Source organism: Acanthopagrus latus, chromosome 7 (assembly GCF_904848185.1).
Source record: "Acanthopagrus latus isolate v.2019 chromosome 7, fAcaLat1.1, whole genome shotgun sequence".
Taxonomy (NCBI): domain Eukaryota; kingdom Metazoa; phylum Chordata; class Actinopteri; order Spariformes; family Sparidae; genus Acanthopagrus; species Acanthopagrus latus.
Window position 1 is genome coordinate 18,854,231 of NC_051045.1, and position 13,291 is coordinate 18,867,521.

A 13,291-nucleotide genomic window follows, 5' to 3' on the forward strand; every position below is an offset into this window, starting at 1 on the left:
GATATAACATCCACGTTCTCTGACCAATCACAGCGCCAGAAACTTGAAGGTGCATTAAGGGAAGAAAAACACACAACTGTCTACAACCTGCTCAAGAGGAATATTTCGACCCCGTTGCCTGGCTGCCAACAGAAGTATGTATGACAGTGTTACGAGCACTTTTGTAGCCTGTCACAGTCGGTGTCCGTAACGGTCGTGTCGAACATTCTGTCCTAAATATAGCCAGGGCTTGTGAGCTAGCAGTGCGGCTAGCTGCACATCGTTAATGCTTTAATGGCGATAACAGCTGATTTTATTTCCCCACTTGGTATGTGAAGCCTTGTCTCGGGACCCTGGCGGGTGTGGGGATTTGATTTCCAAGTGTCTTCCTTGTGTCTGGAGGGCAGTGGTGGGGCTATTTTGGAGATGCCAGTTGACCTTTCTGTGGACGAGCTAGCAGCCTCTGTAGCAAAACAGTGAAGTGACGACGTGTTGTGTGACCAGGCAGCAATGGTGCAAGGACGGGGGAGCGTCACCAGACCAGGTGAAGCAGATGCGTGTGAACGCACACCAAAGCTAATCCGACTTGTAATGATAACATTAAATATAGATGGATTCTTGCTGAAAAATATATAATTTGTGTGTTATTAGTGTCAACTAAGCCTGTTGCAGTGCAGATGGATGGAAATAGAAGTTGAATATTTCGAGACTGGCTCAAATAATTCACTATGTAGGCCCTTGTATGGTGGTGGAATACTTTTCGGTTCTGCAAATGTGATATCGTGACAGATTCAGATTTATTTGTGCGACAGGAGCACACCACAGACCTGTGTTAGAATACCTGGACGTGTATCATAAGATATAAGGTCTGTGTTTACATCACCTCGTGTATCCGAAAACTGCTTGTTACGGTACAAATAGGCGGTTAATTGAATGAAATGAATTGTGCACAACGAGAAAGCTGATAAGTTACCAATAAACAATTAAATGAAACCGATAGTGATGCTGTAAGCGCTCGTGCAGTGGTGGGGAGCAGGTGGAAGATCACGACAGATCAGCCACACGTCATGAGCCTGCCATTTTGTCCCACCAAGAAGTAGATGAGTCTTAAACTGCGCCAAACTTGATGCTCTTACAAGACTTACAGTAATATAGCCGATCCCATGGCTACAGTAAAGCAGCTATGAGGTCAGAATGATGATGATCGAGGTGTGCAGTAGTTACCAGATGTGAATGTGTGTAATCAGTGTAGCAGGTAATGTAAAGCAGCCATACGAGGGTAAATGAGGTGAAGCATGAGGGCAGATTAGCTGTGTTTTTGGGACTGTTCTCAGGCGACTGATTATTAAAAAGAAAACACTTGCATGTAGAGTATGGCTGCAGCCAGTGTTTATTTTCGTTATTGATTAATTTGTCGATTACTTTCAGGATTGATGGCTTAATTGCCTTAATTGTGAAAAGAGTCCTCCTCAAATTCAAACAATGAGTGATCAAATTATCAGAGTAGTCGGGGTCTCATTTTCCTTTAGTCGACTCATCAGTGCAGCTCTGCCATAGAGAACATTGAGTGTTGCAAAGTGTGAGTCCATTGGCTCATGCTGTGTTTCCTGCTTCATAATGTAACCTTTATATGCTCGAGGGACATCAGCATAAGTTAACAAGTCAGGACCAGAGGCTTGAACCAAATGACAAAAGAGATGGGCTGAAGTACACTGTGGTCAACCACTCCCACACCACAGCTGTTCACACTGCTCAGTTTGTCTTTCTTATTATTCACTAGTTCGATCTTAAGTGTGATACTTTGTTTTTATATCATATTATCATGTGTCATGTAAATTAATTCATTCTTTTTTTTAAAACAAGATCTTTGCGGTTTTCTTTCTTCTTTCAGCAGAAAGAAAAGCCTGGGTTCATCTGTCCAACAAAACATGCTTTGTACTCCTCACTGACCATTAAAATGGTAAGATGGTGTGTTTACAGTTCTGTGTATTATTTTACTTCATTGATGACTCCTTGTCTCTGTATTTAAATGTATTTGTAGGGTTGTCATGGCTGATTATCATAGCTAAGATTAAAAAATTCGACAATATAATCATCATCATCATGTTTTGGACTGGTTCTGAGGAGGAGCTGTCACCGTTTCATTAAAATTGTTTATTGAGTATTCCAAAAGTACACACATATAGACACAAATGCTGCAATGAAAGCAGATTGTTTTTATCCTAATTGGCAGGTTTGCTGTCACTCCCTATTTTAGATGGCTACTCTTTTTAAGAAACAATTTGTCTGGTGGTCTAGTGCCAAAACATTGCAAATGTTTTGGCACTAGATGTATTTTTGTAAGTTTTTGCATTCGATCAACAGAATTACAACATGACATATCCAGCTACAGTATAAGGATTTCGACCTTTTTGCTAGAAGAGTGCCCTTGGTCTTTATTTCTTTCTCTACATATTCATTTTATAAAGCAGACTTCAGTGATCCAAACTTACAGCATTTAAACAACATTTGTACAAGGTGTGAATGATTAGACTGCAGATCGGTTTAAAACAGACAATAACGTTAACTTCAGTACTTTTTTGGCACTTAAACTGTATTATGCCGCTAATTGACATTATCACCTTGATCTTTTCATTAGGTGTGATAGCCTTCCTTTAGATAACGGGATACAACCTTCGCAGAAGATGGAGGACTCTCCTCATTTGTACAGTTCTGAACTTGGAGACAATGAGGATATGGATGAGGGGGAAGATGAGGTCATTTATGAGGAGGAAATTGACACGGCACCAGACACGATAGAGACGCTGCACCCGGATCTTAATAAACATCCGAATCAGGATACAGAGAGAGACTGGGATTCTTTTCCCTGTCAGCACTGTGAGAGACATTTTACCAGCAAACAAGGCTTGGAACGACACATGCACATCCACACATTGGCAAACAGCGAGGCACAAGCATGCAAAAGCAATAAGAGCAACGTGTCTCTTGGTTCAAATCTGGGTCAGCATGAGAAGATGAAGCGTCTAGATTCAGAGGGCTCAGTGATGCAGCCTCACACATCATCCCCCACTAACTCTAGTACTTCTCTTCTGTCTGCTGGAGAGCATACTGCTCAGCCAGACAAACAGGGAGTGTCAGATGGCCATCATGCTTGCAAGTACTGTGAAAAGATATTTACTACACATATCAACAAGCGAAGGCATGAGCGCAGGATCCACGAGCAGCACCAACTAGCACATGTCATCAGAACCCAGGACGAACATCCTCAGGGGATAGTCAGTGAAACATCTCAAGACAAAACAGAGCTCGGTGACAGTACGGAACCCCCGACTGTCCTGGAGAATGAAGGGGAGCGCACAGAACAATACATGCTAGATGTCTCTAGCAATATTTCGGAGAACCTCAGCTTTTACATTGATGGAAAGATAGTGTCAACAAGCACAGTCAGTAGCTGTGAAGCAGCTGAGGTTCACTCTGGGTCTTCGACATTAGTTAGACTGGATTCCCTTATTCTAGACCCTGCCCAGATCAGCCAGGTTCTAAATACAGACTCTGTTACAGGCAAAGAGATACCTGGTCAACAGCTGGCCAAGAGAAGAACTGCAACGCCACCTCTTTTACCACAAATTAAAACTGAACTGGAGTCTGAGGTGGTTGTGTCGTCATCCTCCTCATCACTCTTATCTTCCTTGATGGAAAATCTGCTTCCTCAGAACACAGAGTCTACCGTTGTGCAGAAGGAAAGAACCGTGTTTCTGTCACCCAAGCTTAAGCAGCTTCTGGAGAAGCAGGATGGCCTTAAACCTACACTCGCCCTCATCACAGATGGTCAGAAGCCTTGTTCACCTGTCTCTCTCTCGGTCCTGCCCGCTGGAACCGGGAGGTTTAAAAGAAGGACTGGATCTCCACCAAGCTCCCCACAACACAACCCGGCATCTAATGAGGAAACGCCAATGCTAGATACAGCAGACAGTGATGCTGTCACTACAGGACAGATGGAAACACAACATAGTTCCTCACCTGTGCACCAAACAGGCAATGAAAAGGATGACACAGCTCCATCTGTAGAGGATCCAGTGAGACCTGTGTCGACAGAGAGTTGGCCCCCCATGACTGGTGGTAACTCCTGTAATCAGCAACCACTAGATCTTTCAAATACAGTCAAAAGAAATGAAGATGTAGCTTTGGATGAAGCTGCACTGGATTTGAGTTTTCAAAAAAAGAGCCTTGGGGAAACCGACCTCACGTTAAATGTAGTTTCACAGGCAGCTTTGAATGAAGGTAAATCTAACACATGCTTGTTGGAGAAGGTCTTAGTTAATATTGGAGAGCAGAATATAAGCCTTGGGAATCCTGAGACCCCTTTAGTTGCAGACTTCACCATAGTTACGGGTGCAGATATGATGACCCCGGTGGACCCTGTTGCAGAAGGACTTGTTTATGGACTTGCCCTACCTCCCAATTCTCTGACTCCATCGTCCTCCTCCCTTACTCCTGTCGCCTTGCAGCCAGCTTCACCGTGCACTATAGCTTTTGCTACCCCAGCCTCACACACCATGCTCCCTACTACTCCTTCATTAATCACAGTTTTGGCACCGCCACCCATTTCTAACCCTTCAAGCCAACCAATCCAGGTATTAGCTCCAAACATATCTCCTGAGCCTCTAGTAATCTGCACGGAAAATGCATTAAATTCCTCAAAGTGTGATTTAACTACTGCGTTTGCCTCTACAAATTCTGCAAACCTTGTCACTCTCTCCCAATCCCTTGACCCGACTCTGAGTCTACCAGGTCATGTGTTCCTCACTGATCAAATAGCTCTCAACCCACCCATGGTTGAGCCCACTCCTGTGTCAGAAGTGTCATTCGCACCCACTGTAACTTTAAATGACTCCCTCATCAACTCTTACAACATTACCAGCAACACAGTGTTGATAGAGTGCACGATAGCTCTGGAAGCCCCGGGGAATGTAGTCCCTGCTGCCATTACCTTACAAGAAAACACTGCTGAGCCTCCGGCACCTCCGCAGATGGTTGTTAATCATATAGAACAGCAACAGATTGTATCTGTGCCCAACCCTCAAACTGTGGACCCCACTGTTCTTGTGTCCTCCATCGCAGAATCAGTAACTCTGTCCACCACCGCTTCAGTGATATCTGATTCTCCTGCTGTGGGTGAATTAAATCCTGACCCAGAGCCTGTTGTCGATGCGGAGCCTCCCACTATGAAAGAGGAGGAAGCTGCTGACAGCACCGTTTCCACAGCCAAAATCCCATTGAAAACCTCACCTTCACCGGTGAAAGCCGAAGAGGACGAATTGTCAAACAACACACCAAGTGATGCAGAACCGCAGACGTTCACCAAGAATTTCATCTGCAATGTGTGTGATAAGCTTTTCCATTCAATGAAGGAACTAGGCGACCACGTAGGTGACCATGCTGATGAATGGCCCTACAAATGCGAGTTCTGCCTGCTGCTCTTTGAGCAACCCTCCGCCTTGCTCGAACATCGATCAAGCCTTCACGGCGTGGGCAAGACCTACGTTTGCAGTGCATGCACAAAAGAATTTGTCTACCTTTGCAATCTGAAGCAGCATCAAGAAGAATTACATCCTGGCCAGCAGTGTACACACACCGAAGAAGAAAAGGGAAAACTAAGACCTCAGAACCACAACAACTCAACAAAAGTCAAGACGGAGCCTCCCGATGTGCAGTCGGCGCCCGATGCTCCAGAGGAACCTGAAAAACTGGTGAAAAAGGAAGAAGGTGAAGACGATGTGGCTGCTGAAGAACTGTTTACAACAATTAAAATCTTGGCCTCAGATGGAGGCAAGATCAAAGGACCTGATGTTCGTCTTGGCATTAACCAACATTATCCCAGCTTTAAGCCACCTCCATTTCCTTACCATAACAGATCACCCGCCGGCTCAGTGGCTTCAGCCACAAACTTCACCACCCACAACATCCCACAAACCTTTAGTACGGCTATTCGGTGCACCAAATGTGGAAAAAGCTTTGATAACATGCCAGAGCTTCACAAGCATATCCTGGCTTGTGCAAATGCCAGCGATAAGAGGCGATACACACCCAAAAAGAATCCCATCCCACTGCGCCATTTTGCAAAAACTCAATATAGAGTTCTGTCTACCACTAATTCTACTAACGGAATGAATAATTCAAACCGATCCAGCCAGTCCAACAGGTCAAAACAAAACCCAGAATCACCAGTAAAGGTGAAGTTAAAGGTACTGAATAAAAGGAAGAAAAAGTTGGTCCAAAGGGTCATGCCGCAGAGGAACAAATCAGTCCCTTCATCCAATAAAATGTCCCCCGCACAGGTGGACGAGCAGCAGAAGATCTTTGTCTGCCCGCACTGCAGCAGGGCATTCACAATGCGTCGCAGCAGAACCAAACACCTCGCACACTGCCCCAAGAAACCTAAAGAGGTGAAGAAACGTAAAGAGGGAGGAATCTCTGTGACAAAGGAAAATGATGGACACCTGCACAGAGGCGTCGAAGAGAAGCGACAAGCCTCACCTCGGCATAAAACCAGACTCCAGACCTCTGGCCCGGCAAAGAGGCCCGCCATCCTCCCGGTGCAAACTGTCTTTTCAAACAAAAGGAGCAAAATAATCATAAAAGAAAGCATGCAGCCACAACAAGAGACATCAACTCTGAATGAACTTCCCATTGTTCGCACTTTCAACCCCTCTATGCGTCAGTACAGCAGAGTGCAGCATAGCGTCAAAGGGATCCCCATTAAAATCACCATAGTGAAACCGCAACAGACTGCGGCACAGAAGGAGAAGCTGCCTCCCACCCAGAGCCGAGAGGAAACGACTGAAGCCGTTAACAGCAGCTCTGATCAGAGTCCTACAGCTTGAGGTCTACGCAGCAGCTCACACGGGATCATCAGGTAGTAAGAGTACGTCATTTAAATGGATTTACAAAGTGATGATAACAAGCCTCTCATAAGATCATAAACAGTCTAATTGTGAAATTAGATTTTGCAGCCAATAATATCTGTGCACTGCCATCTTCTTAAAAAAAAACCTAATGGTGTATGAAGATGAGCATTAAAAATAACGAAACATCCTAAATGATAAGCATTAACGCAGCACCCAGATGCTAAGCAGCCTCACGTCTACATCTTTTTCAGTGTGTGTTTTGTTCTATTTTCAGGACCCTGCTGTGTGGAACATGCATCCACTGATCCTAAAGGGAGATAACTGCTAATCACACTGTAAACTCCATGTGCACCCCAGATTGCATCATGCTGTACAATAAATGACTGAACTGAGGATAAAACGGGACGACTGAAGAGCCTGCAGTGACTGGTTGTGCGCCGCTGCGTATTTGAATGCTTTTGTGGTAGCTTGAAAGTTTTGTAAATTTCTCCTCTCTTTCGTAAACTTTCCTGTCGACGGCTTGGATTTGCACTTTGAAGTTAATCTGACTGCTACATGTCACAAATTGGAAAGGAAGTGGGAGGAATTGAGCTGGGAGGCTGCTCTCATTTCATACTCGGTGGGTTATTTAGAGAGGATGGCATGTGGCAATCATCTTCAGCATGCATTTGCACTTTTCCTTATCTGTTGTCTGTGGCCTTTTGATTTCCTGCATGCTGTGAGCTCATGTGACGGCTACATTAATTTTGGATGAATTATGTTGATGCAATTAGGCCGTAAACACTGAATCTGATGCTGCTCTGTTGGTCTGATCGACAGTAAACAGTGTATTGACACGGAAGACGCATTAGATTGCTTTGGAACGCAAGACTAAAGAATCACAGAGGCTAATACACTCAGTTGTGTAGTGTAGCTTACAAATTATTAACAATATCAGCACTGTTGATTACTTTTTGGAAAGTCTGTGTTTTTTGTTGTTGTTTCTTTTGGTGTGAATGTAATATTGGCAGATTTAATGCTACAGCCTTTGCAAATCCAAATTGTATATAATCTGGTTGTCCCGTTTGCTATGTGTTTGTATGAAAGTTTTGAGAGTAATGCTCTTAATGTGCCATCAAATGTATATATTATTACTAAATGTGGCATAGAGGTGATGAAGAACAAACATAGCTTGGTGTTTCCCACAGAAAAATTTATTTTGGTGGCCACATCAAATTGTTTTTCTCTTCACAAGTCTGTGTGAAGCTGCAGCTGAAAGTGCAGATCACTTAAAAGGAAACCATTTATGTGCGATCGCATTTTTAAAAAAAGCATTTCTCTGCACAGCCTAATCTCATGAATTTATGGGCCACCACAAATACATTTTCAGCTTGTGGGAATCACGGCAGTTTGATGTGTTTGCACTGCAATCACAAACAGAAGTGCTATATTCTGTACAGTTTGGAAGCATCAATAATAAGAGTTCAGTTCCTTACAGCATCGACGGAGCCCGCTCCACTGCTTGGCCTGCACTGCATTTCTTCTGAAATCCTGAAATATGATTTTTTTTTTTTATATAAATATATATATATATATTGGGGTGTTTTGGGGTTTTTTTTCTCTGCATTCAGTGACTAGAAAACCTCATGTTAGAAGTACAGTCTATCTAGGTCTTTGTCATCTGTAGCATACAGGCGCTTTATCATTGCTTACAATCTGTATAACAGTTTATTGTGTGAAGTGTGTATAATGAATTCTAACGTGTACAGTATAAGTCACGAAAACCGGAAATGTACGATCATGGTGTAATTTATGCTGAAACTCAGTTGTTCCTCTTAAATTTTTGATAAGCTACTAGTTTGATGATCTAGTGCTATACAGGGTAGTTATTCTGATTATGACTGAATTGAGTTTTATTAATTTGGGCAAACTAAAACTTGACAATGGCCTGTATCTGAGGGAGAGAAAGTGTAATGGTACTTTACATTTAGCCTTTTTAATCCTCGCTGGTAATATTTCCCTCATCGAAAAACTGACTGCAGTGTGTTGGATGTACAGGGCCGTCTGGGAGACTGTTAGTTAACTGTGAAAAGTGCTTGTAGCATTTTGAAGTGTAAATTGAGTCTTGTATATTTATTAATAATTTAAAACAAATCATGTTATCAATCTCTAAACAGTTATTCTGTATGATTTGCACTAAAGGTTTTTTCAAGCGAGTATTAAAAAATAAATGGAGAATGTTAAGGTTATATGTGAAGTTTGTGTGGAATCTTCTTTAATGAACAAATCAAATTAATCACATTACTGTCGGTAAGTTATTTATATGAGTCGCCGGATTTCATATTGTGTCTACTGCAGCATGATCCTTTTACAGAAAGTACTGAAATCACCCAGGTGGTGGCACACTTTCCTCACATTAACCACTGGAGCAGTGGCTTCAGTAGAAGGGGGGGATTTTGTGATACCACTGCGTCTCTTCTGCACTCCTACATTCTGTTTGAAACATGAGTGTTCAGTGACACGTGTTTTCGTGCTATTTTTAAAGCATTCTCTCCTCCGACCAGAATTTGAACATTTGGAATCTGGATGGCAAAAAGTCTCAGTGGAAAGACATCATGAGCCACCACTCTGTGACCCCTTTTCTGAGTAAGCGGTAAATAATGTTGGAGATGTTAATCTTGAACATCAGCCCATTTTTTTCATCCCACAGATTTGGTATGAATGAGGAACAAGGAGGGAATCGAAATGTCAGAAGATGTAATGAACATGTTTTGAATTGTGATACCTTTGAACTCTAAAAAATAAACTAAACATCTCTTTCTCTCTGCGTTCCCTGACCTTTGCAACTTGGTGTAGTAGAGCAACAGCAGTGGCATCACTATAAACTGTGAGGTGGAAACAAGAACACTTCAGCTGTAAGTCAACAGCAACTCACTGTCCCGCTCAAGAAAAATCATCTGCACAAGCACAGTTTTGTGGAGAAAAGTCTGATGAACCAAGCTGGGGGGCGAAAGTGAAAAAAGCGAAAAGAACTAGCTGACAAAAAAAGGTGAATAAAAGCTTCTATTTCTACTATCATTTTATAGGTTGTTACTCTGATTGAGAGAGGTACTGTACGTCGCCAGGTTTACTTACCTCTCCCCCCCCTGTCTTACAGCATCTATATTGTAGCTAAAATACTAAATGATCAAGTTATCTAATTCTAAATTGCATAAAAACTGTGGCTACCAAACATTTTACTTCATAAACTACTTTCATACTTGTTCTAAAATATTCTTCAGAAGTTTAGATGCATTTTTGATTGTCAACTCTGTGACGTGCTCTTTTTGTCTTTTGGTAATGTTATAGTGAAAAATTGGTTAACCCGACCAAAAAATTTGCTGTTGAGCTGCTAGTGACCCCTGTTGTGTAGGTAGTACACTGAAAACCAAACCATTTGTGTTACTTTGAGATAACTTGATTATTTATCAGGGACGTATCCAGCATGTGAGCACAATATTCCCTAAAATAATAAACCTCCTTAATCTAGATTTTGACTCATGGTGATATACAAAAAAAATCATTAACTTCCTCATGTGCAAATGTGCAAAGTTTAACAAGTTGCATCAGAATTAGTTTGAGAAACACATGACCCTGCCCTCAGGTCAGACACCACAAGGAAGTTCTCCACTTCTTGCATGTCGTCTTATATCATGTAAAATAACAAAAATGCAGACTCATCCTCGTGTTCTGCAGAACTCTTCTTCTCTTCAAGCTCCTCACCCTGGTGATTCGGGTGTTTTATAGTTGCACTGCACCCTTTCAAAGGCTCACTGGGTGCCTGAGGTTGGTTAGAGGAGCCCGACTTACAACCTATAGGAGGACCTACAGTAGTTCTAAGGAGCCAACTGGGGAGCCGCTGTGGGAGATGCTACAGATGATGAGCCGTGGGCTGCTGGGCCAGTCGGGGTTCCAGCTGTCAATATGTATCCAGTATCAAGCCTGCGAGCGCACAGTCAGCACCGATAAAGTAGAAATGTACAGAGTAGAGTTTACTGTAATGCTTCTGACTGCATTATAATGCCAGAACTCTGAAAATTCAGTTAGAATCTACTGGCGACGAGACTCACACCTAAAATAGACTTCTGCAGTACGCTTAGTGTCGAAAATGTGAATGATCTAACAAGGGCTGATATTCAGATGATTTTTTATGAATAATAAATGAGCGTATGAAAGACAAGGGGTGTAAAAGTCATGATGGACATCTGTCATGTCACCCTATCATAATGTCAGAGAGAGACGGATGAGATCGGAGATGGAGCCAGATTAAATGTCAGCGTCTCACACATCACGGGCCTTGTGAATGCCAACTTTTCTCTCTAAACAGCTGAATTAATGAATATAGAACATGACTTGAATTTTTCAAGCGATCAAGGTCATTTACTTCTCATTTTACAGCACAGGTGTGTGCAACGAAATGTGGTGTGTGGCTACTCGAACACAGAACAGTCTTTTTCATGTACTGTATGTTATTTCGAACCCCACCTCCACCTCACCTGAGGTTTAGCATGGCATGACACCAGACTGAGGCCAAGCACAGCCTCCAAGACCGCTGGAGGTCAGTTTGACAACACCGAATGTGTTATGGCATGAAGGTGATGTACAGCAGCTCTGACCAAAACTTTGGGGCTGACAGCATGTGGCAGGTGGGTGCGAGAGAAGCTTGCAGCAGGAGAGAGTGGCGGCAGAGAGTTGAAAAAAAAAAATGGCGCGTAGAGCTGGAATATTTTCACACTTCACTTGGTGAATTGAAGATTTACTATGAACAACTCAGAGGTGACATGGAAAGATAAGCCATGACTGTTTTGGTGAGTTGCATGAGTTTGAATGAAGGTGTGATGTTAGTTAAGCTTACAATGCGTTTAGCGCTAAGCTCGACTTTGTTTGGCAAAAGAGAGAAACTTGAATTCAGAAGGTGTACAGTTGTATTTTTCTGTTCGGCAAGGAAAATAGAAGCAAGAATTTTTTCATTGACATTTTGTGAGCTTATTATGTTCATTATTTTGCTTACCATCAGCTGGCAGTGCTATCTGAGGACGCTAGCTTCAGTGAACATCTCTGCAACACAGTTGATCTTTGACATTACGTAATAACAGTCGTTTCTTTTCACTCTGTTGATAATGTTAGTTCAGTGTTTTGAATTCTGGTCACGTCTTCCGATATTTGCTGAACAATTTTGAAGATTAAATGTACATTACTATAAAGTAGCAATGGTGTCAACGTCACGTCAGAGTCAAGTCAGCTAACAGGGCCACTAGCTGCCGGGCTAACCAAGCTAACTAGCTTACAGCAGCTAGTAGCCACCAAAAGTACCTACAGAAAAGAGTGCAGCTAGCAGTGGTAGCTGGTAACTCTGGTGATATGTTGCCCCCTTATATATTTGGAGCTGCCTTCGACAGGTGGCCATGTCTCACACGTTCTACCTTTAACAAATTCACAGATACTGTCTGTTAGGACCGGGCCCAAGTGGCAGCCTGTGTCAGCACGCTGTCTCAATCAAACAGTAACAGAGGGAAGTTATCTCTGCCTCGGTTTAATTGTTCATCAACATGCAGTGCAGTGGGCATGAGTTTAATTGGATTTTTGGCAGTTATGCGGAGTCTTTTATTTGCTGCAGGCGAATAATGTACGTGTTCCAGGGGAAAGATAATTTTTTTTACGATTCCTCAGTTCTATGAAAATGCTTTGGAAACAGTAGCCGTGGCGTACATCTGCCTGTGACATTGACTTATCACTGTAATTCCCCTCCATCCCCTTGTGTTACGGCTGTAGCCAACACTGTAATAAAAGTCGGATGCAAACGACTGAGCAGCAGCAGGTGAGGCGAGCTGGTTCAGTTTGCTGCGTGCGCTTATGTAAAGGCTTGTTCTCTCCCGGCGAAGCTTATATTTCCACTCTTCAGAAGCTTTTAGTGCCTTTGTGGCAAATCATCACAAGTGGTTTGGATTTTTTGGACGTCTTTTTTTTTTCCCCCCTCTCAGAAAAGTTCAAAGCTGCAGTTCAAATGTTTTATTTTTACATAACTGAAAACAAAAGGTTGACGGCACATGTTGTAATGTAACTCTGTAATTTAAATGAGAAAAAAAACAGAAGCTGCCAGATTTTGGATCTCCGAGGATCCATTGCAGACGAGTATAAAAAGGCATTTAAGACACCTGATGTCCTTGTAGTAATTAAGAATTAAAAAAAGAAAAAAAAAATCAAATTACAGTCTGTGGGAATAAGGGATCGGCCTTGGGGTGCTTCAAGCAGTTGTGCCAGGCAGATGATTTTTAGTTCTGAGCTGTTACCGTGTACCTATTGCGACAAAACGCAGCCCTGAGGTACAAGGATCTCCCAGTGCTCACAAGCTCAGCGATAACTTCAAACTGCGAAGCTGCATTTGT

At 42.7% G+C, this 13,291-nt stretch overlaps 2 protein-coding genes across 9 annotated transcripts in view; both read left to right on the forward strand.

The window, feature by feature from the left end:
- prdm2a (PR domain containing 2, with ZNF domain a) lies at positions 1-9,115 on the forward strand. 5 transcript variants are annotated; one of them, XM_037104370.1, is made up of 4 exons: positions 1-134; positions 1,871-1,939; positions 2,618-6,904; positions 7,162-9,115. In XM_037104370.1, exon 3 carries the CDS (start codon positions 2,664-2,666, stop codon positions 6,861-6,863), a length of 4,200 nt encoding a protein of 1,399 aa, XP_036960265.1. In that variant the 5' UTR covers positions 1-134; positions 1,871-1,939; positions 2,618-2,663; the 3' UTR covers positions 6,864-6,904; positions 7,162-9,115. The 5 variants fall into 5 exon arrangements, with proteins under 5 accessions (XP_036960265.1, XP_036960262.1, XP_036960267.1 ...); XM_037104367.1 differs by having other exon boundaries at positions 2,618-6,895; XM_037104372.1 differs by having other exon boundaries at positions 43-134; positions 1,874-1,939; positions 2,618-6,895.
- A 2,452-nt stretch (positions 9,116-11,567) lies between these two features.
- LOC119023356 (kazrin-like) overlaps positions 11,568-13,291 on the forward strand; it is a 171,366-nt gene continuing 169,642 nt past the window's right edge. The window contains exon 1 of one of the 4 annotated variants that reach the window (XM_037105205.1): positions 11,568-11,713. The gene's annotated coding sequence lies outside the window, so the exon portion shown is untranslated. The remainder of the gene's footprint in view (positions 11,714-13,291) is intronic. The other 3 variants (XM_037105208.1, XM_037105209.1, XM_037105207.1) reach the window with 3 other exon arrangements.